This window comes from Urocitellus parryii, chromosome 11, assembly GCF_045843805.1.
Source record: "Urocitellus parryii isolate mUroPar1 chromosome 11, mUroPar1.hap1, whole genome shotgun sequence".
Taxonomy (NCBI): domain Eukaryota; kingdom Metazoa; phylum Chordata; class Mammalia; order Rodentia; family Sciuridae; genus Urocitellus; species Urocitellus parryii.
In genome coordinates, this window is record NC_135541.1 from 124,494,483 (window position 1) to 124,516,730 (window position 22,248).

Sequence of the window (22,248 nt, forward strand, 5' to 3'; positions counted from 1 at the left end):
GCCCCTTCCCTGCCTGTAACCACCTGCACCCCAGATTTTTCTAATTTCCTTCTTTCCCTCCAGGCTCTTCAACTGCAGATTCAGTGAGTCATACAGGCACTCTGTCTCTTTGCAGCTGATCAGTCTGTAAATCATAGGGCGTTTTGCCCCCTCTACTTAAGTTGATTAACAAAATATTTATTATGATGCCCCCATGTAGACTTTCTCTGTGCCACCTTCCTTTTTTGGCCACATGGGTAAGGGACAGTAAAAAGGAGCAAGGGAAATTGGCTAAGAGGAGTGGGGGTGGGAAGGACCTTGGCCTCTTTTTATGTTTATAACTGGATCTGTGACTCATCTTGTGAGTCACTCAGCTCCACCTCCCTCCTCCAACTGCCCCTCCCAATCAGCTTTCACTCCTGGCACAAACCTGCAACCAGAGCAGGATTCTGAAAATGGAAAAATCTGATACAGCCCCTTGCTTCTCCACCCTCCTTTTTATCCAGTGAACTTCTACTGGGTTTGTGTTGGGGGTAGTGAAAAGTGGTCCTGTTAATAATCAGCTACTGCCCCCCTTTGCATTCCTGGTTAGGTGCTGATCCAAATCATCCAATTTATTTCTCTCCAATCCCCCCCACCCATTCCCCCTGATGTTTTTTTTTCTCTCTCTATTCCTTTGCTGCTCCCATACCTCAAAAGTATTAAAGAACAGAATGTTGCTCTTGAATGAAGAGTAGTGAGAAGTAGATAATGGGATTTTTAAATTGTGGTACACACCACTTCCTATGCTTTGTTTTCTTATTTACAACAGAGTTTGGGAAGTATTTTCTTTCCCGGAGAGGTTGAGGTCTGTGAATTGGGTACAGGGGTGTGAGGTGGGGTGGTGGTGCTCAGTAGCTTTTAGAACTTCTAGAATTAGGCTTCTGGGCCCCTTTCCTAGCAGGTGTATACTTTTTTGTTCCAGACTGACTCCCTGTCTCACAATATCTTCACTATTTCCATAGTTGCAGCCAAGACAGGGAAATTTTATTAAAGCCGAGGCCAGAAGAGTATGTGTGCTGCGGGGAGGGGGAGAGTTGAATATCAGTTTGGAATACTGGAGCCCCCACCTAAGGATTGCTGCCTCTGTACAGAGTCAAAAAACAATAAAACAGTGGCTCATTAAACTGTTATTTTGTATTTTATTTCCTGTCTTTTTCATAATAAACAGTTTTGCATTGCTTCTCCCAAGTGACCCTCTGCTGCATCTCCTCTACTTGTTTCTAGACCTCCCCCACCATCTTGGCTTCTTGGGTTGCAGCAGGGAAGGAGGGGGGCTGTGATCTTGTACTGAAAGTTTCCAGCCTCAGGTTTGAAAGCCCTGAACATGAATCATTCATTTGGAGATCTGGTGTCTGGGCTGAAGGGGTGGAGTCATGTACCTGAGCTGGGGATTTACTGCCATTTAGTTGGAGCCTGAGTGGAGAGGTACGCCTAGTGGCTTTAATGGTCAAGGTTTAAGTGTAAGGGCTTGTTTTTGGCCTCCCAGCCCCACTCGAAAGACATGCACACAAATGTACCTGCAACGTGTCTGCATCCTGGACACATCTCAGCTTCCTCCCTTCTCCTCTGATCTCTTCACGTGAGGCATGTTTCAGGTACTCTGCAGGATGAACAAAAATTGTGACCAGCCCTCTCCCTAATTCTTGAACCTTTCCTGACAAAATCTGAGATCCAGTTTTCCATTTACTTCTTAACAACCATTTGTGTTAGATTTGTCAGAGAAGGCAGTAGGCAGATCTGAACTACTCTGCATCCCTATCCTTTTGTGCCCTTTAAGAAGCCAAACAAAACTGAGCTTCCTAGGAAAGTCCTCCCTGGAAGAGTCCGAAGACATAGCCCAAGTCATTCCAGTAATCAGTATTACAGCCTCCCCCCCCCCCCCCTTAAACATCTCTAATACTCATGAACAGGAAGAGAGTAGGATGTGGGCTTGGGGTAAAGAAGGGGGTCTCGGCATTTTTCTCTCTTTTCCTCTCATCTTTCTCAGGCTCCTCCATTTCCTCTCTTCTTCTCCAAAATTGTGTGCATTCTCCTTTAAGGGGCTGGGCCTGTCTCCCGCCCTCTCCAGAATCGACTGAAGTTTCCGAGGAGTCTACTCTTGCTGGGCTCTACATACCTTTCCAAAGACCCCAAACTGTGCTCTGTGCACCTCAAATGCCCGTTTCCTTCCTGTCTTCCCCACTGCTTCTCTTCCTAACCTCCGTCTTCTCAACTAGAAGATTCAGCTTCTCCCCAGAGGGACTGAGCATCCTTAAGGTTTCCCACCCTTAACTGCTCCATCCCTGGATGGAGCCAGAGAAATGTGGTGGGGGGGTCGGGGCCAGAGTTTCAACATTGCCCCCCAGAAGGAGGAGCCAGAGATGGGGGTAAGGAGGATTGGGGGTTTGGCAAGAGAGTGTGAATGGGGATGCAGTGGAGATACGGAGGGGAAGAAAAGGATCTAGAGGAAGAGGGTGTGTCTGTCATATCAACTTTGGTTGATGGAGCTTGATCTGCCTTTTACACAGTCTCATGTTCATGGTCTCATTATCCATTAACCAGCCCCTCCCTTTACTGCCTGCCAACCCCAATCCTGAGTTCCCCACAGCAGAGCTCCGTTTCCCCATGAGTCTGGGTACAGAAGCCTTCAAAGGCAGTTGCTGAGATAATTCTAGACCCCAGAGTTGGGGAGGCCCAGCATTAACCCTACACCCTTCTCAACAGTTGGGACCAAAGTCTGTCCAGGGAAACAGGATGCCTGAGCCCAGGAGTCGTCAGCTTGGCAGTTGCCTGGCCTCTGGATGCCTCCCAGGTAATGACCTGATTTCCTAAGACACCTCCAAATTTCATCCTACTCAACTTTGTTTCACAGCCTCACCAAAGATACCTCTGAGTTCCTTTCCTGTCTCAAAGTGCTTCTGTCTGAGGCCTCCTTTTTTCCCTCTGTCCCTATCTGGTTGAGAGCTTAGACCTTGCTATTCCCTGTTTTCTGTCTTTCTTCTATTGCAGGCACTGCCACTTAGCTCTATCCCCAGCCCCATCCTGTTTTCTTGACCATTCCTCCTTTTCTCATTTACTATGTGCCAAGTAACATTAAGGCTAGTCATAACCAGGCTTCCCTTCTTCCCTTTTAGGGGAACAGATCCTAGCATGGGCCCCAGGACTGAGGAAAGGGCTAGAACCTGAACTGTCTGGAACCCTGATCTGTACTAACTTTAGGGTCACCTTCCAGCCCTATGGATGGCAGCGGAGTCAGGTGAGATGACTAGGACAACAGAACAGACAGCGAGAGTTAAATGGGTAGGGGAGTCTAGAAGGATTTAGATGAGTTATAGATTAAGGTGTGTCTTTTGAATGTATAAGTGATAGCCAATAGGGATTATTTCTAGGGGCATTGCTTCCTAGAGTGGGTGGGGACCACCAAATTAGGGAAGACAAGGGTTACTACAGATGTCTGCTGTAGTGCTTATGTGCTTCCTCCAGGATACGCCCCTGAGCAGTGAATATGATTTTGCCCTGATCAACATTGAGAGATTAGAGGCTGGTAAGTGTGTGGGTTTGGTGAAAGGGGTGTTGGGACCCTCATCATCATCCTTCTATTCCCCAAATACAGCCAGGAATGGGGTGGGATGAGCTGTTCGAGGTCCTCCCAGAGGGACCCCATGGTTACAATGCTAACTCTTGACTTCAGTGAGTGGCTTGTCCCGAGTTCAGCTCCTCCGTCCAGGATCCCAGCTTAAATTTATCCCTGAGGAGATTCTGATTCATGGCCAAGACTTCCGGCTGCTCAGAGTTGGTTTTGAGGCTGGAGGACTAGAGCCTCAAGCCTTTCAGGTAAGGAGCCCCTAAATAAAGATATCGCCTCTTCTTAGAATATGGAGGTCCTCTCCCTGGCAAGTCCCAGTACTTCCCCATCCTCCAGGGTCCCTCTCATCATTCCTCTTGCTCCTCTCCTCCACAAGAAGCTAAAAGGCTGTGTTAAATGATAGTGTCATGAGAGTAAGGGACAATTACCAGTTGTCTGACTGTGGGCAAGTTTCCTCCTCTGAAAAATGGGAGGGTAGGATGATATTATTCCTAAGATTCTTCCCAGAATTGATACTCTCATTCTGTGGTTCTAGATATGTTCTCCTGACCCCAGTTCCCATGACCTATGGAAGCCCCCTCCTCTAGGGACTGCCTTTGCTGTTCACTATTGGTAAAGACAGTGGAGTGCATGGGCCCCATTTCCTTCTTTTCACTTCTTCAGTCTAAGACAAAAGGATGGGATGTACTTTCCTCCATAGGTGACCATGGCCATTGTTCAAGCCAGAGCTCAGAGCAGTCACACCCAGCAGTGTGCAGGAGCAGCCCTGAGCAAGGCTGGTGAGTAAGGGTGCCATAGGGTAAGGAGACTGAAACAGCAGGGGCTGGCCAAAACAAAGAGAGAGCGGAGAAACTGTGTCTGGTTCCTTTTCTTTCTCCTCTGTGCCTTTTCCTGCCCTAGGCCAGGGTTCTGGCTCCAGGAAACCACCTATTCCTCTCTTGGAGACATTTGAAGACTGGGAGATTGAGCGGAAGAATCAGGGAGCAAAAGGCTGGAGGGTTAGCACTGTCAATGAGAGGTTCGACGTAGCCACCAGGTGATCTTCTGGTCCACTGCAACCCCTGCTGCCCTTCCAATCTTCCTATAGTTCTCAGATCCTCTAAAGCTAGAAATTCCAGCAAACTCCAGTCTCCTAGGTTCTCTACAAAGCTATCTGTGCTACCTCCTTGTTCTTAAAACCTGAGATCCCTTGGAATGTCTCTGCAAAACAGCTTCCTTGTAGTATCAGCTTTACAGCTGTGACACCACTTTCAATTTCACAGCCTCCCCCGTTACTTCTGGGTCCCCAGCCGAATTCTGGACAGTGAGGTCAGGAGAGCATTTGGACACTTCCGTCAGGGCCGTGGACCGGTCAGTGTGGGGATAGGGTAATATTTGGGATTAGAGGGTCATGGAAAGTCAGGGGACAATGTGGAGGGAGGGACCCTTGTGAGGTCATTGTGGGGACAAGGATAGCTTGGGATTAGTGTTTCTCCCTCAATGCCATCCTTCACATCCATCTAAAGCGCCTGTCCTGGCATCACCCTGGGGGCAGTGATCTTCTCCGCTGTGGAGGCTTCTATACAGCAAGTGACCCTAACAAGGAGGATATCAGGTAAGGGGGGGCCTGATGAGAAGACTCATGAATTAGGTGTTCAGGGAAGACTCCTTTCCTTAATTTCTGACTCCTCCCCTCCAGAGCAGTGGAGTCCATGCTCCAGGCTGGGCATTCTGATGTCGTCCTGGTAGACACTATGGATGAGCTGCCTAGTCTTGCAGATATCCAACTTGCCCACATGAAGCTGAGGGCCCTGTGCCTGCCTGGTGAGAATAACTTTTCACTCTTCACTCTTGGGTCAGCTGACCCTTACCTGGTTTACCCTTTTCTCTGCTATAGATATGTAACCATTCAGTCCAATGATCCTTCCTTCATTTAGTTTTCTAACTCCCATCTCCTGTAGATTTACTGAATGACTGCCTACTTGCCCCAGCTTTTTTTTTTCCCCCCTCAGCACTTGGGATAGAACCCAGGGAAAATGTACCACTAAGCTACACTCCCAAGGTCTTGCTAAATTGCTTAAAATTTATGATCGGGCTGGGGATGTGGCTCAAGCGGTAGCGCGCCCGCCTGGCATGCATGCGGCCCGGGTTCGATTCCCAGCACCACATACAAAGATGTTGTGTCCGCCGAAAACTAAAAAATAAATATTAAAAAAAAAATTCTCTCTCTCTCTCTCTCTCTCTCAAAAAAATAAAATAAAAAATAAAATTTATGATCCTTCTGCCTCAGCCTTCAGAGTTGTTGGGATTACAGGCATGTTCCTGGCCCCAACTTAATTCTTTAAAAAATAATTTTATAAAATTCAAATTTCACCTATCCTAAGTGTACAGTTCAATGAATTTTCTTTTCTTTTTTTTATAGAATGCATTTTTTAAGGATTTTTTTTAGTTGTTGATAGACCTTTGTTTTATTTGTTTATATGTGGTGCTGAGAATCAAACTCAGTGCCTCACACATGCCAGGCAAGTGTGCTATCGCTGAGCCACAACCCCAGCCCACAATGAATTTTCTTATAGTTACAATATTGTATAGCAAATAACACACTTTTTTTTTTCAGTGCTAGGGACTGGAACCTGGTGCGTATTAGGCAACACTCTACCACTGAGCTACATCCTCAATCCCATTAACACAATATAATTTTAGAAACCTCATGGCCAGGGCTGGGATTGTAGCTCAAAGGTAGAGCATTTGCCTAGCACATATGAGGCACTGTGTTCATCCTCAGCACCACATAAAAGTAAATAAATAAATAAAATAAAGGTATTGTGTCCATCTACAACTAATAAGAAATAAACCTCATGGCAATTTACACTTACTTTTCATGCCTAACCTCAGCGTTAGGAGGCCATACCTGACTTATTATTAACCCATCAGGCTATACACCTGAATCCTGAGTTCTTTTGACCTCTTTGCCCTTCTGACCCCTCTACTCCCTGATAGACTCATCTGTAGCTGAGGACAAATGGCTCTCAGCCTTGGAAGGAACTCGATGGTTGGACTATGTCAGGTACTCTCCTCCTTCTTTTAGTCATGATTTATAATTTTAACTTCTATTAACTTGGACTCTTTTTTTTTTTTCCGGGTACTGGGGATTTAACTCAGGGGTACTCGACCACTGAGCCCCATCCCCAGCCCTATTTTGTATTTTATTTAGAGACAGGGTCTCACTGAGTTGCTTAGTGCCTTGCTTTTGCTGAGGCTGGCTTTGAACTTTCGATTCTCCCGTCTCAGCCTCCCAAGACGCTGGGATTAGTCATGTGTCATTGGGCCCGGCTTAACTTGGATTCTTAAAATGGCTTTCCATCATTCTTTTTGGTTTCCCAGGACTGTTACTGCTACTTCTTGGAAGAAGGGGCAGGATTTTTGCGGCCCTATTTCATCCCATGACCCAGTACTCCCTTTCCCTGAGTATATTATTCTTCCCCATTTTCCTCACCTGCCCCTTCAGGTCTTGTCTTCGAAAGGCCAGTGACATCTCAGTTTTAGTGACATCCAGGGTTCGTTCTGTAGTACTTCAAGGTAAGTGCCTTGAGTCACCTGGCTCCATTCCTTGCCTTTTTCCTTTACCCACCTGGATAGGTTCTGTTAAGGGAGAAGATCCATAGGCTTGTCCCCGTCTAGTACTCTCACCCTTTCTTCTCTTACTAGGAACTACCCATGAGCTCTAGATCTCATCCTTCAGAGCTATCTGTACATTCCTCTTAAAGCTTGTCCCTAACATGAAGGTGTTCTTAGCCTCTTTCTGCCTTTCTTTCTATCAGTGGAGGGTATTTGAGGTTGGGGGTGAGAAGGTCACTGTGGAAGCTGGTTTGAGAATTGTGATTCTGTTTCCTACATGTGAAACTGGATATTTCTATCCAGTAGGAGTCTAGGAAGTGAATCATTCAAGCTCTTTGTTTTCTCTTCACTTTTGTGTGCCCTCTCAATTCTGCCTACCCCAAACTCTCTCCCTATGCCCCTCAATTATCCTTGCCTTTTCCTCTTCTCATTCTCTCCTGCCTGTTTCTTGGACCCCTTTTCTTTGTCCCTTCTTCCTCTTTATCACCCAGAGCGCAGTGATCGTGATCTCAATGGCCTCCTCTCTTCACTCGTCCAGCTGCTTTCAGCCCCTGAAGCCCGAACACTGTTTGGCTTCCAGTCACTAGTGCAGCGAGAGTGGGTGGCAGCAGGACACCCCTTCCTGACCCGGCTTAGGGGAACTGGGGCTACTGAAGAGGTGAGAACAATCTGGGTTGGTTTTGGGGTATTACTAAAGAAGTAAGGAAATGAGAAAATTGCATAGTATAAATTCACTGGAGGGGAATTAGGTCAGATGGGTCCTGAGATTAGGCAGATCTTGAAGACCCACAAGTAAGGCCCCACTAAAGTGACACTTAGTCTTGATGTATTTTATGAGAAGTGAGGTTTGAGGGCATGGAAGGGGAAGTTGATGCACACTTTCAGGACACTGGATTCAGGTTTTCATTCTCTGACCCCTTTAGCATTTGTTGCCTATGTCCCTCATCCCTTGTCATTGTGTCATCCTCCCTCTTTAGGTCCACACAATCCTACCAACCTCTAAATCTCTCTCTTCTCAGGCCCCAGTATTTCTCCTCTTCCTTGATTGTGTCTGGCAGCTCCTCCAGCAGTTTCCAGCTGAGTTTGAATTCTCTGAGTTTTTTCTTCTTGCGCTTCATGATAGCATCAGGGTTCCGGACACTCTTACATTCCTGAGAAATACCCCTTGGGAACGTGGAAAGCAGAGTGGACAGGTCAGTGATGTCTAATTTTTTTTCCTTTTTCCTTTTCTATTGAGACGTACTCTCTAAAGTTTAGTTTTTACTTATTTTATGAGAAGTGAGGTCTGTGGCTCACTTCTCATAAGTGAGTTCAGAGGGAAAAGTCAATAATCAGTCTCAGGACTAGACTTTTGGTCTACATTTGATGCTTGAACTATGAGGTGAGAGTTTCATGATTTGTCTCTAGATTTGGGATACAGATACACACACACACAAACAAACACAAACATTAATCACCATTTTTCTTTGCTTTCTTTGTGTAGTTCAATTCTTTTACTCAAGTTTACACTCCAGGATATTCCCAGCCCCCAAATGGGAACTCTGTTAATGGGCAGCTGTCTGTCTGGGACTGGAATTTACGCTACAGCAATGAACAAATATTACAATTTCATAATCCTGGCTATGACCTGGAGCACTGCCCAGATTCCTGGTTCCCTCGACAGCAGGTGAGATGCCTAGATTTTCTGAGATCCCTTGACTTTCCCTCAGGTTCGTGCTACTAGATGAGAAGTTGAAAGGCACAATGTCTGAGTTCCTCAGGGAAAACTACCCATTATTCTTCTGCAGCTGTCACCATTCCTGTCTCCAGGAAGACAGTAGTCTTAGAATGGCAGAGGTCATCCTTCTTGTCTTTATTTCCACATGGTAGTCTTCCTGTCTCATGTCCATATTTTATAAAGTTCTCTAAAATCAACTCTATTCAGCCCTAAGGCTTATTTGAAACTTAAGAACAGATGAATTCTGAGGAAGAAGCTTAAGTTTTAGTTACTAGTGCAATAAATAGGCAGTAACTAGATATCCTTTCCTGATCCAGTCTAGAGAAATTAGGGTTATCTACCATCTCGGTTACTAGTTGATTTCCCTTTCCTTTTTAGTCGAACTTCATGGTTCCTGGCCTCCCCAGTTCTGTGTGGCTCTTCTCTAGAGGGGCTCTGACACCCTTGAATCAGCTCTGTCCTTGGCGAGATACTCCCTCCTTACTGGCAGTCTCTTCTCGTTGGCTCCCTCGACCTGCTATCTCCTCTGAAAGCCTGGCTGACCAGGAGTGGGGGCTCCCCTCACATTGGGGAGCTTGCCCTTTACCTCCAGGGCTACTGCTGCCTGGATGTCTGGGACCCCAGATCAGGCTCTGGAGACGCTGCTACCTAAGGGGAAGGCCTGAGGTCCAGGTGAGAAGGGAAGATGGATTGGGAGTGGTGAAGGAGCTTCTCTGATGAACCAGATAAACAAAGCTGAGAAGACAAGGGGCTAGGGGCATTGGGAAGTAAAAGTACCAGCCCTGCTGGTAACAAGCTGTAGATTTGGAAGTGTAAAAGGGTGGGGGAAACTGCTTGTGGCTTAGATTAAGAATAATTAGGGCATAGATGGAAGGGAAGGGCATTAAAGACACCAGAAGTAGTGGACAGATCTGAGAAGCAGAAAGCTAGAACTGTAATAATATTCCTTTCTGCCTTTTTTTTTTTTTTGCCCCCTCCCCAGCTGGGCCTCTTAGCTCCCACAATCTCTGGTCTCCAGAGTGAGCTATCCAGTCTTCAGGAGCTATTAAGAAAATGGACACCAAGAATATCTCCTGAGGATCACTCCAAGAAAAGAGATCCAAACACCATTCTCTCTCAATCCTGTTGAAATTGCTAGCATTCTTAAAGGCAAGGCAGAGAGGGATCTGAAAGAAGGAGGGCTCTAATCCTTCAGTTTTTCACAATTGTCCTTGTTGCCTCAATCTTCACATTCCAGCCCTTAAACAAGCTCACTTAATGGACTTGAGTTTTTGTCCATGCTGATCTCCAGCTCTTTCTCCTTTCCGTTCCTTCCTGGTATTTTTGTTTGTGTGACTTGAAGAATTAAGAAACAAAACAATCCAAAATGTGATTGTCTCTTTTTTTTTTGGAGGGCAATTCCATGCCTTTTGGTTAACTATCTATTAAATCTTAAGATCAGAGATGCTGTTCATCAGTCCCAAAAAGATGGCCTAGAGACCTCATTCTCACCCCCTCTTGCTGATGCTTTAATTCCAGTTTCTACGGAATGTCTTAAGAAATTTCTACTTCTTATAATTTTTTTGGAGAATGTATATTTTTGTAGTGGCATTTCTATTTAAGGAGTTCATTAAAGTACAGAATTTCTACAGATTGCTAGCATTGTGTCTTGTGTTTGAATAAAAGATCCTAGGTAGCAGAGCACTGTTTGGAAGGGGGAGTGACCTAAAATAGGAGAGCACCCACCATATTATTGCCAAAGAAATAGGGATCTGGGTGGGCTGGGGTTGTAGCTCAATGGTAGAGCGCTTGCACTGCACGTGTGAGGCACTGGGTTCCATCGTCAGCACCAATATAAATAAATAATAAAGGTCCACTGACAACTAAAAAAATATGAAAAGCAATAGGGCTAGGTGAGCCTCCACAGGATTCACAGACGATTTGGGAAAATGGTTCTCCTTTTGTTTCTGGAGGGCGGGACACGAGCACAGTAAGCGGGCGGGGCGGGGGCGGGGTGGAGGTTGACACTTGAGCCTCTTCAATCCCAGGCACCCCTCGACTTTGTTACACCCCACCTCGGGGCCTGACTCCCCCGCCTCCCTGCGCAAGATCAGGAGACGAGCTCAGACCTCCCCCAATTCCCTCCCCGCAGGGCAAACGAAATACTTGGAGCCCGGTCAGGGCTGAGGCCGGCTTAGCCTGTGGGATGGGGTTTTGGCGGCACACCGTATCGCTCCGCTACAGAATATATGAAAGACAGTTTCGCTACTTCAGCTTTTGACTTTGGAGAGCAGTGTCACTCCCTGACGTCTCAGCACTGCCTTAAGAGGGTCTGAGAGTTTCCACTCGGCCTCCGGCACGAAGCCCCGGCGCCTCACTACGCCCCGGAACCGCCACGCCGCTGCGTTTCAGCGACTCCTAAGATGGCCGCGGCCGCTTCCGGCCCCGCCCCTCCAAGTCCCACCCACCGCTCGTGTCTGCTCCGGAAGTGGAAATAGCAACGAGGTCAGAGGGCGGAGCTGGTGCTTAGAGACGGCGGGAGCTCTTTCGCCATGGCTGCGGGGCCGATATCCGAACGGAACCAGGGTAACTGGACAGGACGAGCCTGGGATGGGCCTCAGGGGATCAAGAGGCCCCAGATTAGGAGCAGTAGCTTCTGCCAGGCCGGGAGGCTAGACCTTCCCCGGAGGCTGCGAGACCAGCCGCCCTGGTGTTGGAGGCGGGGTGGCCAAATTCAGGCCGAGGCCTGCGGCAGGAGTGGTTCAGTCCCCCTCCAGGTCCAGTGCCCTCTCTCTTCCCACTCAGAAATAAAGAAAATACCGGGGCTCGGCCGCACACGCCTGTGATCCCAGCGGCTCGCGAGGCCGAGGCAGAAGTAGCCCAAGTTCGGGGCCAGTTTCACTAAGACCCTGTCTCCAAAAAACTGAAATAAAATCTGCCGAGAAAGACAAAATCTAAAGCAGTAAACTGAGTTAAACTTTACAAGATTCTCTAGGTTCTAGGAAGAGAAAGAGAGAGACTTAGGACTTAAACTAACTTTGTTTTCTTTTTTACACCCCATCCCACTCCCAGTCCTGCCGGGATTCCATCTTTGCGTTCTTGTCACCTTTCTCCTGTTGTACTCGCACCCCTTCCCTAACCTCTCGCTCCCTCCTTCTAGATGCCACTGTGTACGTGGGGGGCCTAGATGAGAAGGTTAGTGAACCACTGCTCTGGGAACTCTTTCTCCAGGCAGGGCCCGTGGTCAACACCCACATGCCAAAGGATAGAGTCACTGGCCAGCACCAAGGTAAGTACGTGGCAAGAAGTGAATTTATGTATTAAGGGGACAAATGCAAGAGCTGAGCTTAGGTATTGGGGGCATGAATGCTCTTGAAGCGTCCTAATTATTCTTTGGAATGAGCATCCTAAAAAGAATTCTTTCCCTTAAGCTTCAGTTCACAGTTCCTGGAAGTATTATCAGTTAAAGTGAGGTTATTATGAGTTATACCTTTTTTGAGTCTCTTCACTTGAGTTGTTAACCTTCCCTTCTTCACTTCCCCAGGTTATGGCTTTGTTGAATTCTTGAGTGAGGAAGATGCTGACTATGCCATTAAGATCATGAACATGATCAAACTCTATGGAAAGCCAATACGTGTAAACAAGGCATCTGCTCACAACAAAAACCTGGATGTAGGGGCCAACATTTTCATTGGGAACCTGGACCCAGAGATTGATGAGAAGCTGCTTTATGATACTTTTAGCGCCTTTGGGGTCATCTTACAAACACCTAAAATTATGCGGGACCCTGATACAGGCAATTCCAAAGGTTATGCCTTTATTAATTTTGCTTCGTTTGATGCTTCGGATGCAGCAATTGAGGCCATGAATGGGCAGTACCTCTGTAACCGCCCTATCACTGTATCTTATGCATTCAAGAAGGACTCTAAGGGCGAGCGTCATGGCTCAGCAGCTGAACGACTTCTAGCAGCCCAGAACCCTCTCTCCCAGGCTGACCGTCCTCATCAGCTGTTCGCAGATGCGCCCCCTCCACCTTCCGCCCCCAACCCTGTGGTGTCATCACTGGGATCTGGGCTTCCTCCACCAGGTAAAGGTTATGTTTGTCTTGAGTCTAATGGGGGAGGGGCAGGAAAAAGAAAAAGGAACAGGAAGGAGCTGGATGTTGTTGGTAGGTGATGAGAAGGAAATGGGGAGTGAAGATAGTGGGTTTCTTTAGCAGATTGAAGTTGGTTTGAGTTTTTTTTTTAACATTGCTTTTGACTTTGAAGCATGGTAGGAGAGTAAGGAACTTACCCTGCCTGAAGAGGCCAGATTGGGACAGGCTCTTTAAAGACATTCTCTTTTCACCTCCATTAACTCTTACTTTCATTTCCTGGGTAGGCATGCCTCCTCCTGGCTCCTTCCCACCTCCGGTGCCACCTCCTGGAGCCCTCCCACCTGGGATACCTCCTGCCATGCCCCCACCACCTATGCCACCTGGGGCTGGAGGACATGGCCCTCCATCAGCAGGAACCCCAGGGGCTGGACATCCTGGTCATGGACATTCTCATCCTCACCCGTTCCCACCAGGTGGGATGCCCCATCCAGGTAAGTGTTCTTTGGTGAGAGAGGGAATGATGAGTTTGATAGAGGCCCTTTATCACCTCTCATCCTTCTGTTCTTTGTTTTTCAACAACAACAACAATACCAGAGTTCTCCTTCCCATCAGACTACTAAAAAAACCACAAAGTATAAGTTTTTTTGAAGAATAATTTATAGGTGGTATTTTTGTTTCCTTATTTTTTGCTTTCATTCTCTGACAGCTTTCCAGAGTAGAGATCCAGTTGCCAACTCTAGGAGATATTTCTGCTCCTTAACCTGTTTTAATCTCTTCTGTGCTTCAAACTAGCCATGTCTTCTAGTTTAGAATTCTCGTCTCTTTTCGCTTTTCTTTTTCTGGATTCTCCACCTTTTTCTCTAACTTGTCAGTCTCAGCCACCCTTGTTTTATAAGCTCCTTTCTGCTTGTCACTAGCTTTTTGTGCTTGGTTCTCTTTTCTATGTGTATTCATTGTTTTAATTAAGTAGGTACTGATTTCTTGGGTCTCTTTTTCTAGTCCATGGTTATTAATAAGCCAGACCCATAATTCTGCTCAAAAGACAGCTGCCCCTTCAAACCTATTCTTCCTCTAATAGTCTTTGTCTTCATGTGCTTGTTCATAAATTGGGGAGTTTGACTACTCCTTGTTACTCCATTCTTCTACTAAATCTGCCCACTGCCAGTGTCAGTTCAGGTGTTCTCTGTCTCTCCTCTCTCTCTCTCTCTCAAGAATTTATTCTTTTTTTTTTTATTTATTTGTTTTTATGTGGTGCTGCAGGTTAAACCCAGTGCCTCACCCGTGCTAGGCAGCGCTCTACCACTGAGCTGTAATCCCAGCTCGGGTTCAGGCTCTTATTTTCTCATTATTTCACACTTCATTTATTGTAGTAATCTTCTTCAGTTTTTTTATATTTGATCTACATTCATGAAGTAACTTTTTTCTAAAACATGTTTGTACTCACTTGCTTAGAATTTGCCTTTTTACCTACAGAATAAACCCCAAACTCATTACCATTGCATTCAGGGCCTTTTCATGGTCTGGTCTCCAACCATCACTCCTGTAACTGCGTGTTGCTCCTGATTACTCAGCTGTTGGTAGTTTCTGGAACATGCTACGCGCGCTGTTTGACATGTTATTTGCACGCGCTGATCTTTCTGCTTGGGGTGGTCTATCTCTGTACTCTTGTCCTTGAATTTTTCTTCATCCTAGAGAATCTGGATCTTAGCAGAGGTAGTGTTTCTGCTGCCTTCCCATACCCTATCAGGGAGTGATCTTATAGGCTTTTGCATCACTGATAGAATGCCTGAATCCCAGTGAGGCGGGTGAGGAGTGACGCCGGAGCAGTTGGTTTGTACTGTTAGAGTGGAATCAAGGATAGGGCACTTTTTATAAGCCTTTTCTTTATGTCACTTTTGTTTTTGCTCTTCCTTTCTTCATTTTCTTTGCACTTTTGTTATCTTCCTATTGTCTCCTTTTTCCTTGTGTCTTGTCTTATTTTCATAGGAATGTCTCAGATGCAGCTGGCCCACCATGGCCCTCATGGCTTAGGACACCCACATGCTGGACCTCCAGGCTCTGGGGGGCAGCCACCACCCCGACCACCACCTGGAATGCCTCATCCTGGACCTCCTCCAATGGGCATGCCCCCCCGAGGACCTCCGTTTGGCTCTCCCATGGGTGAGTGGGCTTTGTACACCTCTTTCATCCTCACAGATATTGTAGGCTTTGTCACACCACTTGTCCCATGCCTTTTCTTTTACTTTTTATATTTAACTAACTCTTCTTTCTCTTCTTGCAGGTCACCCAGGTCCTATGCCTCCACATGGTATGCGTGGGCCTCCTCCACTAATGCCACCTCATGGATACACTGGTCCTCCACGACCCCCACCCTATGGCTACCAACGGGGGCCCCTCCCCCCACCCAGACCCACACCCCGACCTCCAGTTCCCCCTCGTGGCCCACTTCGAGGCCCTCTCCCTCAGTAAATTCTCATTCTTCTTCCTTCTGTTCTATCCTTCTGATATCTTTTCGATTCCTTGGACCAATCAGAGTTGCTATAGCTCCTTGGGGCTAGGGCGCTAATCCCTCTCAGTCCCCCACCAATGCAATTTTTTTTAAAGGAGGTTTTTCTTTTTTCTTTTTTACGTTGGTCCAGTGTTTTGCAGATGTCCAGAGAAAATAAAACTTTGATCCTTGTTTATTCTTTGTGGGTTTTCCTTGGTGAAGTAACTTTTCTCTTAAGAAATGGTGTATTGTGAGGAGCGGTAAGGTAAAAGTAAGGGTATTTACATTTTGAAGGCTTATTTTGTATTGTGCTGTTTCAGTAGCTGGACTCTGCTATGCACTGTAGCAGTTGTGTCCTTATATAGAACTTTGGTTTATAACATGGGACATTAAAATGGGAAGCGAAGTAAAGTGCCTGGAGCTATGCTGGCAAAAACAGGAAGTAACATGCACAGAGCTATTCATTATAGCTAACAACTCACATGTCCATTAGCAAGGGACTGGTTGCATAAACTGGTAAGTACACAACAGAGTACTGTGCAGCTGTGAAAAGGAATGAGGAAGGGGCTGGGAGTATATAGCTGACTGATAAGAATATGTGCTTAGCATTCATGAGGTGTTGAGTTCAATCCCTGCCACCAAAAAAAAAAAAAAATTATATGTCTCCCGGAGAGATCTCTGGATTATATTAAATAAAGAAAATACATATGCTGAGCTACCTTATATAAGGGGCAGTACATATATGTATTTGTTTATATTTTTAAAAAGGAGAGAAAAAAATCCCTGGGGGAAGGGAGAGGATATGGAGGGAAACTTGATTTCTCTGAATATACTGTTAATGTGGCTTTCATTTGGAACCATATAAATGTCTTTCATAATTGTAAACGTTAAAATTAGCAATTTGGGTCAAAATAAATGTTTATTTTTCCTGTTCTTTACTCTCAGACATCTTGTATCTTATTTATTTTTGGGGGGAAGAGGTTAAATAAGAGCAATTTATTTCTCCTCTTATTCCTATTTTTGTTCTTATTTTTAGTCCTTCCAAACCCAATTTCCATCATATTTAAATCTGCTCAAAGACTTCAGCAATGAGATCAAACCCAAAGGTCATTTACTTCCCTGTTCTTTACCACATGCAATCCTGTTATCACCCCCTTCTTGAAGCTCCCTGTGGTTTATGTAACTATGAACTTTCCTAAACTCTAGGCAGAAAAGGTGAGCCTGACTCCTGTTCTGCATCATTCTTATTCATTTAACATTCTTATGGTATCTACAAAGGCTCTGTGCTGATGGCAGCTGGAGATGGGTACAATACTTCTAAGAGTACAATATTTCTTTTTTTTTTTTTTTTAAAGAGAGAAATTCAATATTTTTTAGGGCAGACACAACATCTTTGTATGTGGTGCAGAGGATCGAACCCGGGCCGCACGCATGCCAGGCGAGCGCGATACCACTTGAGCCACATCCCCAGCCCCTTATAATATTTCTATTTTAGCAAGTAATGTATCAGGGCAGAGTATACAAATCCACCTTTAAAGAGAAGAAATGGCTTCCTGCCAGCAGAACGTAGCTATAACCTAATTGGAAATATTAATATATTTAAATAACGAATGTATCTACCTGAAGAAGGATCTGCAATGAAAGCTTAGTAAAAGGAGAGTCCCTGAAGCCCACATGGGCAGAGCCGTTCCAAGTACTATCCTGGAAAAACTGCTTCAGCCACCAGATTTCCAGTCATCTAGGAGCACTGGCAGGGCTGCCTGTAGAGTAGAGGTAAGGATACTCTTGCCAAGAAGAGTTTTCTGGACCCATTGGCATGAGTCCTTACTGGGGATGGCCAGATGCCATTAAAGATACAAGTCATCTGCTGGAGGTATGTTATTTGTGCATTTATCTATACATCAACATTATGATTCTGATTTGGATGCAGGAAGAGAACATGAGTTATCAGTCTTGAGTAACAGTTACATTTTTATAGAAAAAGTGTATTATGGCTTTGTATTTTGGCAAATTGTAAACTTTGTTGGCATAAACAAATGTTTCCAAAGTCCAGCTTTGGAGCCTACAAAACTCAGGCCCGCATCTCTATCAGTGGTAAAGTCAACATGTCAAATGTCACCTGTGAGATTTCCTTAGTCATAGGCTGTCAGCTTTCTCTATGTAATATATTCCAGCATTCTGAAACTGCCACATTTAATAAAGCGGAATCATACACTCTTAAATCTGAAAAGAACCTGATGCAACATCTAGTCCAAGACACCCCATTTTCCAGACAAAAAACAACGGCATGGAACTTGGCCCAGAGCCAATAAACAGCATGTTAGAGGAGAGAACCCAGTTCAGAGCCCTTGGTCAGTGATCCTAAGGCCTTACCTGGAATAGAAACATCGAGGGTGCCCATTTTTAAATCACCAGATATCCTGTTGCCTCTGGAGCGGGAATGGTCATCAGGGATGGACATACCATGTCACCAAGTGGTATATCTTGGATCTCTTGAGTCCAGGTTATACATACAGAGGCAAAGGAAAGATGAAAGAACCGAACCTAATCCAGTCCTCCATGCATATATGCATAGGGGTGAGGCGAGGAAAATAAAGCAGAGAAGGGAATCGAGGGGACCCCTTGTTGAGTTACTGGAGCTTAAGTATGGAAGAGGAAATGTCCAGTTGGTCAGCCCTGTAAAAAACCCTCACCTTCTCCAAGTGCTCACTCAGTGTCTCCTGTGTCCCCCTCTGCTACCACCCACCGAATGGAGGAGGAGGATAAGATGAGGAGTCTGCATTGTAGACAAATAGTCTGGACTGTTTCTGCAGGAAAACATGGCAGGGTTCCAGAGTCTGCCGCTGGCCGTTCAGGATAGAAACCACACCTTGTTAACTCTACTTTCACTAAAACAGCCAGGTAGAGGGGAAGATTGAACACTCCCCACTTGGGAGAGGGTGGCAGGGAAGGAGTTTGCCTGGCAGCGGTGGAGAAGGCAGCAAGAACCCACGGGATCCATCCTGGGGCCATCCTGGGGCTGGGGCGCTAAGAAGAGGCTGCCTCCTTCGCCACCTCCTTTCCCACTTCCCATCCGTCTTCTGACATCGCTGCTCCTGTCTTTCCTTAGTTTCTTTCACCTTTTACAGGGAAGGGACTGGGAAGGGCTGTGTGACATTTACTGCTGTCCCTGCGACAGCCCCCTGCAGACCTCTCCTCCTCTCCGCGTCCCCTCCCCATCTCTCCCCCCACAATGGTCTCTCCCGAGTCCGGGGCGGGGGGCGGGGCGGAGGCGGGGCCGGAGCGTGGTGGCGGTGGGGGGTTGCTGAGGTCTGCAGTGCCGCTTCCCCGCGACCGCGATCGGTCGCCGCTGCCGCCCCAGCCCCGCTGCTGGACCCCCGCCCGACCCGACCCCCGTACCGGGGAGCCCAGGCAGGTGAGACCCTCCTCATCCCTCGCCTCCATCCCGCCCCTGGCAGAAGCATCCTTGTCTTGCAGCCATTTTATCCTCCGAGGCTTTGCTTCTGGGGGGCGGCCGACCCCCGCTCTAGGGGTGGGGGTGTCGGTGATGGACCTGGACCTGCATCCCGCTGTGCCGCTCCGGAGGTGCGCACTATGGAGCTGTGCATGCATGTGCTGAGGAGGGGCGTTCTCTCCCTGGCCGATCCCCACTACCCTCTCTGCGGGGGTTAACCTCGTGGGGGGTTGTTGGGTAGGAGGGGGCTCCCTCAAACTCCAGTCCACTCCTCACTTGGACTGCCCCCCCCCCCATGAATGATAAATGACCTTGGCTGGGACCAGAGAATGGATGCTGCCTCAGTCTGCTAGCCTGGACTTGGGAGGGTGGGGGGCCGGGAGGAAGGGCAGGTGAAGGATGGAGGGAAGGGGAATGAAGAATGGGACCACCGAGAGCGAAGGACCAGGTGTCGAGGCCCCGTGGAGGGGCTGGAAGGCGTTACTTCTGGTGGTGGGGGTGCCAGTGATGGTGGGCACTTGTCTAGAACCAAGGGTGGGGAGGCCCTGGGAAGAGCCATTCAGTGAATTCTAGGGGCTCATCCCTTAGGGCTGGGGCGGTGGTGGAGGTGGCCAAAAATGCTGGTAGGGGCATTCTCGAAGCCCTTGTGTATGGAGGTGTCTCCTTGTGTCCCTGCCTGTCTGCCTCTCTGTGTGACTGCTCCTGGTGCCTTCTCAGCTGACACCTTCATTTCCCCCCCTCAGAACTGTGGATGCTCCCATCTTCCTAGCGGGGACAGGATGTGGGGAGGGAGGCACAGCCCTGTTGGTCCTGGAGTGGGGGCTGAGACCCAATCACCTAGCTGTCATAGGGAGGGGTGTTCTGGTATCTGCCACATCTACTCCTACCCCCACCCCCAGATGTTTTGATAAGTGGCTGCTTCTTAATGACCTTGTCACCTGAAGTAGGGTGGGCTGGAGATGGGGTGGCCCCCAGAGCCAGGGGGATTGATGAGGGGTGCCAGTTGTCCTGAAGGGAAGCAGTTGCTCAGGAGATCTCCCATCTGCCCTTTACACCCACTGCAGAAATCTGGGCACGTTTTTTGGTCAGGTGAAGCCAGCCAGCCTTAAAGGGACCCGTAAACATGAATCTTGTCTTCTTTAACCTCCAACCTTTGCAAGTGTTGTCTCTTCTACAGGCTTAGCCACTCTGTGCTGCTTTGGGGGCTAAAAATAGCACCACTTCCTCACCAGCTCAAAGAATTTGTCTTCTTCCTCTCCCTCCTGGGTTTGTTGGCCCCAGGGGAGCTGGCTGGTGAGCTCTCCCTACCCCACACGCACCTCTCAGGGGTAAACAGTGTCAACAAACACACTGGATGGCTCCTGGTGGATCCCTCGGCTTCCCTCAGGGTTGGGGGCAGAGCCTGGTGGGAGAGAAAGGAAGGGGATGCAAACTGCCATGCACTGAGGGGATTCCACCGTTCCCTTTCTTTCATGGAGGATGGTTGGGCCCTGAACCACCAAGAAAAGAAGGTGACATAGGGGTCACTGCTTCTGGTCACTGTGGTCCACTGCTTACATCTGTCCTGAGGGGGTAAGGCTGTGATTGCCAGTGCTTCTTTCTGAGTCACATAGCATTACTTACCCTCTTGTACTGGGACTAGATTGTGAGTGTGTGTGTGTGTGTGTGTGTGTGTGTGTCACATTTAAAGAAGGCCCTGGATGGGTGGGAGCAGAAGAAGGAGCAGAGTATTTTCAAGAGGACGACCTCGGATCTGAATCTGGCCTGCTTCTCCTGTTTCCTGGGACAGAAGGGGGTGAGCCCATGCCGCCCTTTGGAAGATGTCTTTTTTTGGTGGGGGGAGGCCCACGGCCCCCTTCAGTCTCCACCAGCCACCTACGCAATGCGGTATTTGTGGAGTTTTTTTTCCTTGACTCTTGGTGGAGAAGCAGAAAGGATTAGGGGGATTAGGAAGGGAAGAATGAGGTACAACTACAGGCCGCAGACCTCAATGTTAGCAATGTAGGAGTTTGATCAGTCATTTCCTTTCCCACCAATGAAAGGGGCCCCATGTAGGACATTGTGAAGGAAGGTGGCAGCAGCCAGTCACCACTTTTCCTAGCTTTTGATCTTACCTCTTGCCTACTCAGTTCCAAGTCTCCCATGTTTGGATCTTCCCCTGTTTGTCTGAAGGGAGATTCCAGCCCCAGATGCTGGAATTAAACCAAGTCAAAGGGTTCCTGGGAGGGTACTGGGCAGCAGTATCTAAGTGTGACCCCTGCTTGTCCCTGGCTGCCTCCTGCTTCTTTGACACTTACCAATACAACAAGGAGGAAGGAAGACTAACATTGATACCTACTGTGAGATTAAATTCTTATACTGTCACTGAGAAATAGAGATTCTCCCAATTTTATTATCCTCAATTTCACTATAAGGACACTGAGGCTTAGAGAGGTTAAGCAACCTGCCTAAGAACAGTTACCAAGTGGCAGTGCTTGGGATTTCAACTTAGGTGATCTACCTGTCATGCCCTTTGTGCTGAACTAGCATTCCCCTTGATCATGTCCCTTTCTGCAGATCACCCTGAAGAGTATCCAGACATGGCTTTTGTTTGGGGACCTTGTAAGGGAGTACAGGGCATCACACTATGTTACTGTCACCACAATAGTACAAGCTGGTATTTATTTATCACTTTTTATGTGCCTGGTACCATGACAAGGAACTCACATGCATTATGTCAATGAATCCTTACTTTCCCATTTTTAGAGAAGTGGAAACTGAGGCTTGGGTATTCAAAACATGGCTGACTCACTTAGCTAGTGAACACTGAAGCAGAAAGTCACACCCAGGTTCATCTGACTCTGGAAGCTGAGCTTTTACCCGCAGAGCCATGTTGGGAGAACCCTCTCCTCAGGAGGCCTGTAAACATGGAGCCTGAGGGAAGAGCTGTGCCCCAGCTTCAGATGCCAAAAGGGCACTGAGGCAACAGGTGGAGCCTGGGTCTCCCTGAGACCTCCTCAGGCTCCGCCCTCGGCAGGAACCCCAGGCCAGGCTAGAGAAGGGGATTCTGGTTTCTTCCATTTCCTTTTTATCTTTGCAGATTGGGGATGAAATAAGGGCTCTGACTTCATGTGAGGCAGGGTGGAGAAGGGCTCAGGGTAGGGGATGGGAGCAAGTCCCCTGGGCCTGCCCTCCAAGCTCAAGGATCACAGCCATCTCGTCCCGTGTCCTGAGAACATCTCTGCTCCACGGGTCCAGATGGGGCTCTGGGTGGAGAGGGGCTCTGTGTTGGCCTCTGTACCACCCTGGGACTCACCACCTCCTCTTTCTCTCTTCCTTTTCTAGGTCTCCA

At 47.5% G+C, this 22,248-nt stretch overlaps 2 protein-coding genes across 2 annotated transcripts; both read left to right on the plus strand.

Annotated features, from left to right (window-relative positions):
* Positions 1-2,137: 2,137 nt before the first annotated feature.
* Positions 2,138-10,424, plus strand: Mtmr11 (myotubularin related protein 11). The gene is given in 18 exon segments (XM_026404028.2): positions 2,138-2,387; positions 2,725-2,812; positions 3,135-3,256; positions 3,484-3,544; positions 3,692-3,834; positions 4,287-4,365; positions 4,487-4,622; positions 4,849-4,936; positions 5,092-5,180; positions 5,265-5,389; positions 6,566-6,632; positions 7,074-7,144; positions 7,675-7,841; positions 8,203-8,376; positions 8,667-8,849; positions 9,279-9,572; positions 9,883-10,011; positions 10,013-10,424. Coding segments are annotated over 18 exon segments (2,157 nt in total). The 5' UTR covers positions 2,138-2,321; the 3' UTR covers positions 10,088-10,424.
* A 531-nt stretch (positions 10,425-10,955) lies between these two features.
* Sf3b4 (splicing factor 3b subunit 4) lies at positions 10,956-16,397 on the plus strand. Its single transcript, XM_026404011.2, has 6 exons — positions 10,956-11,465; positions 12,040-12,168; positions 12,424-12,966; positions 13,260-13,466; positions 14,962-15,135; positions 15,257-16,397. The coding sequence occupies exons 1-6, from the start codon at positions 11,432-11,434 to the stop codon at positions 15,442-15,444; spliced, it is 1,275 nt and encodes a 424-aa protein (XP_026259796.1). The 5' UTR covers positions 10,956-11,431; the 3' UTR covers positions 15,445-16,397.
* Positions 16,398-22,248: the final 5,851 nt, after the last annotated feature.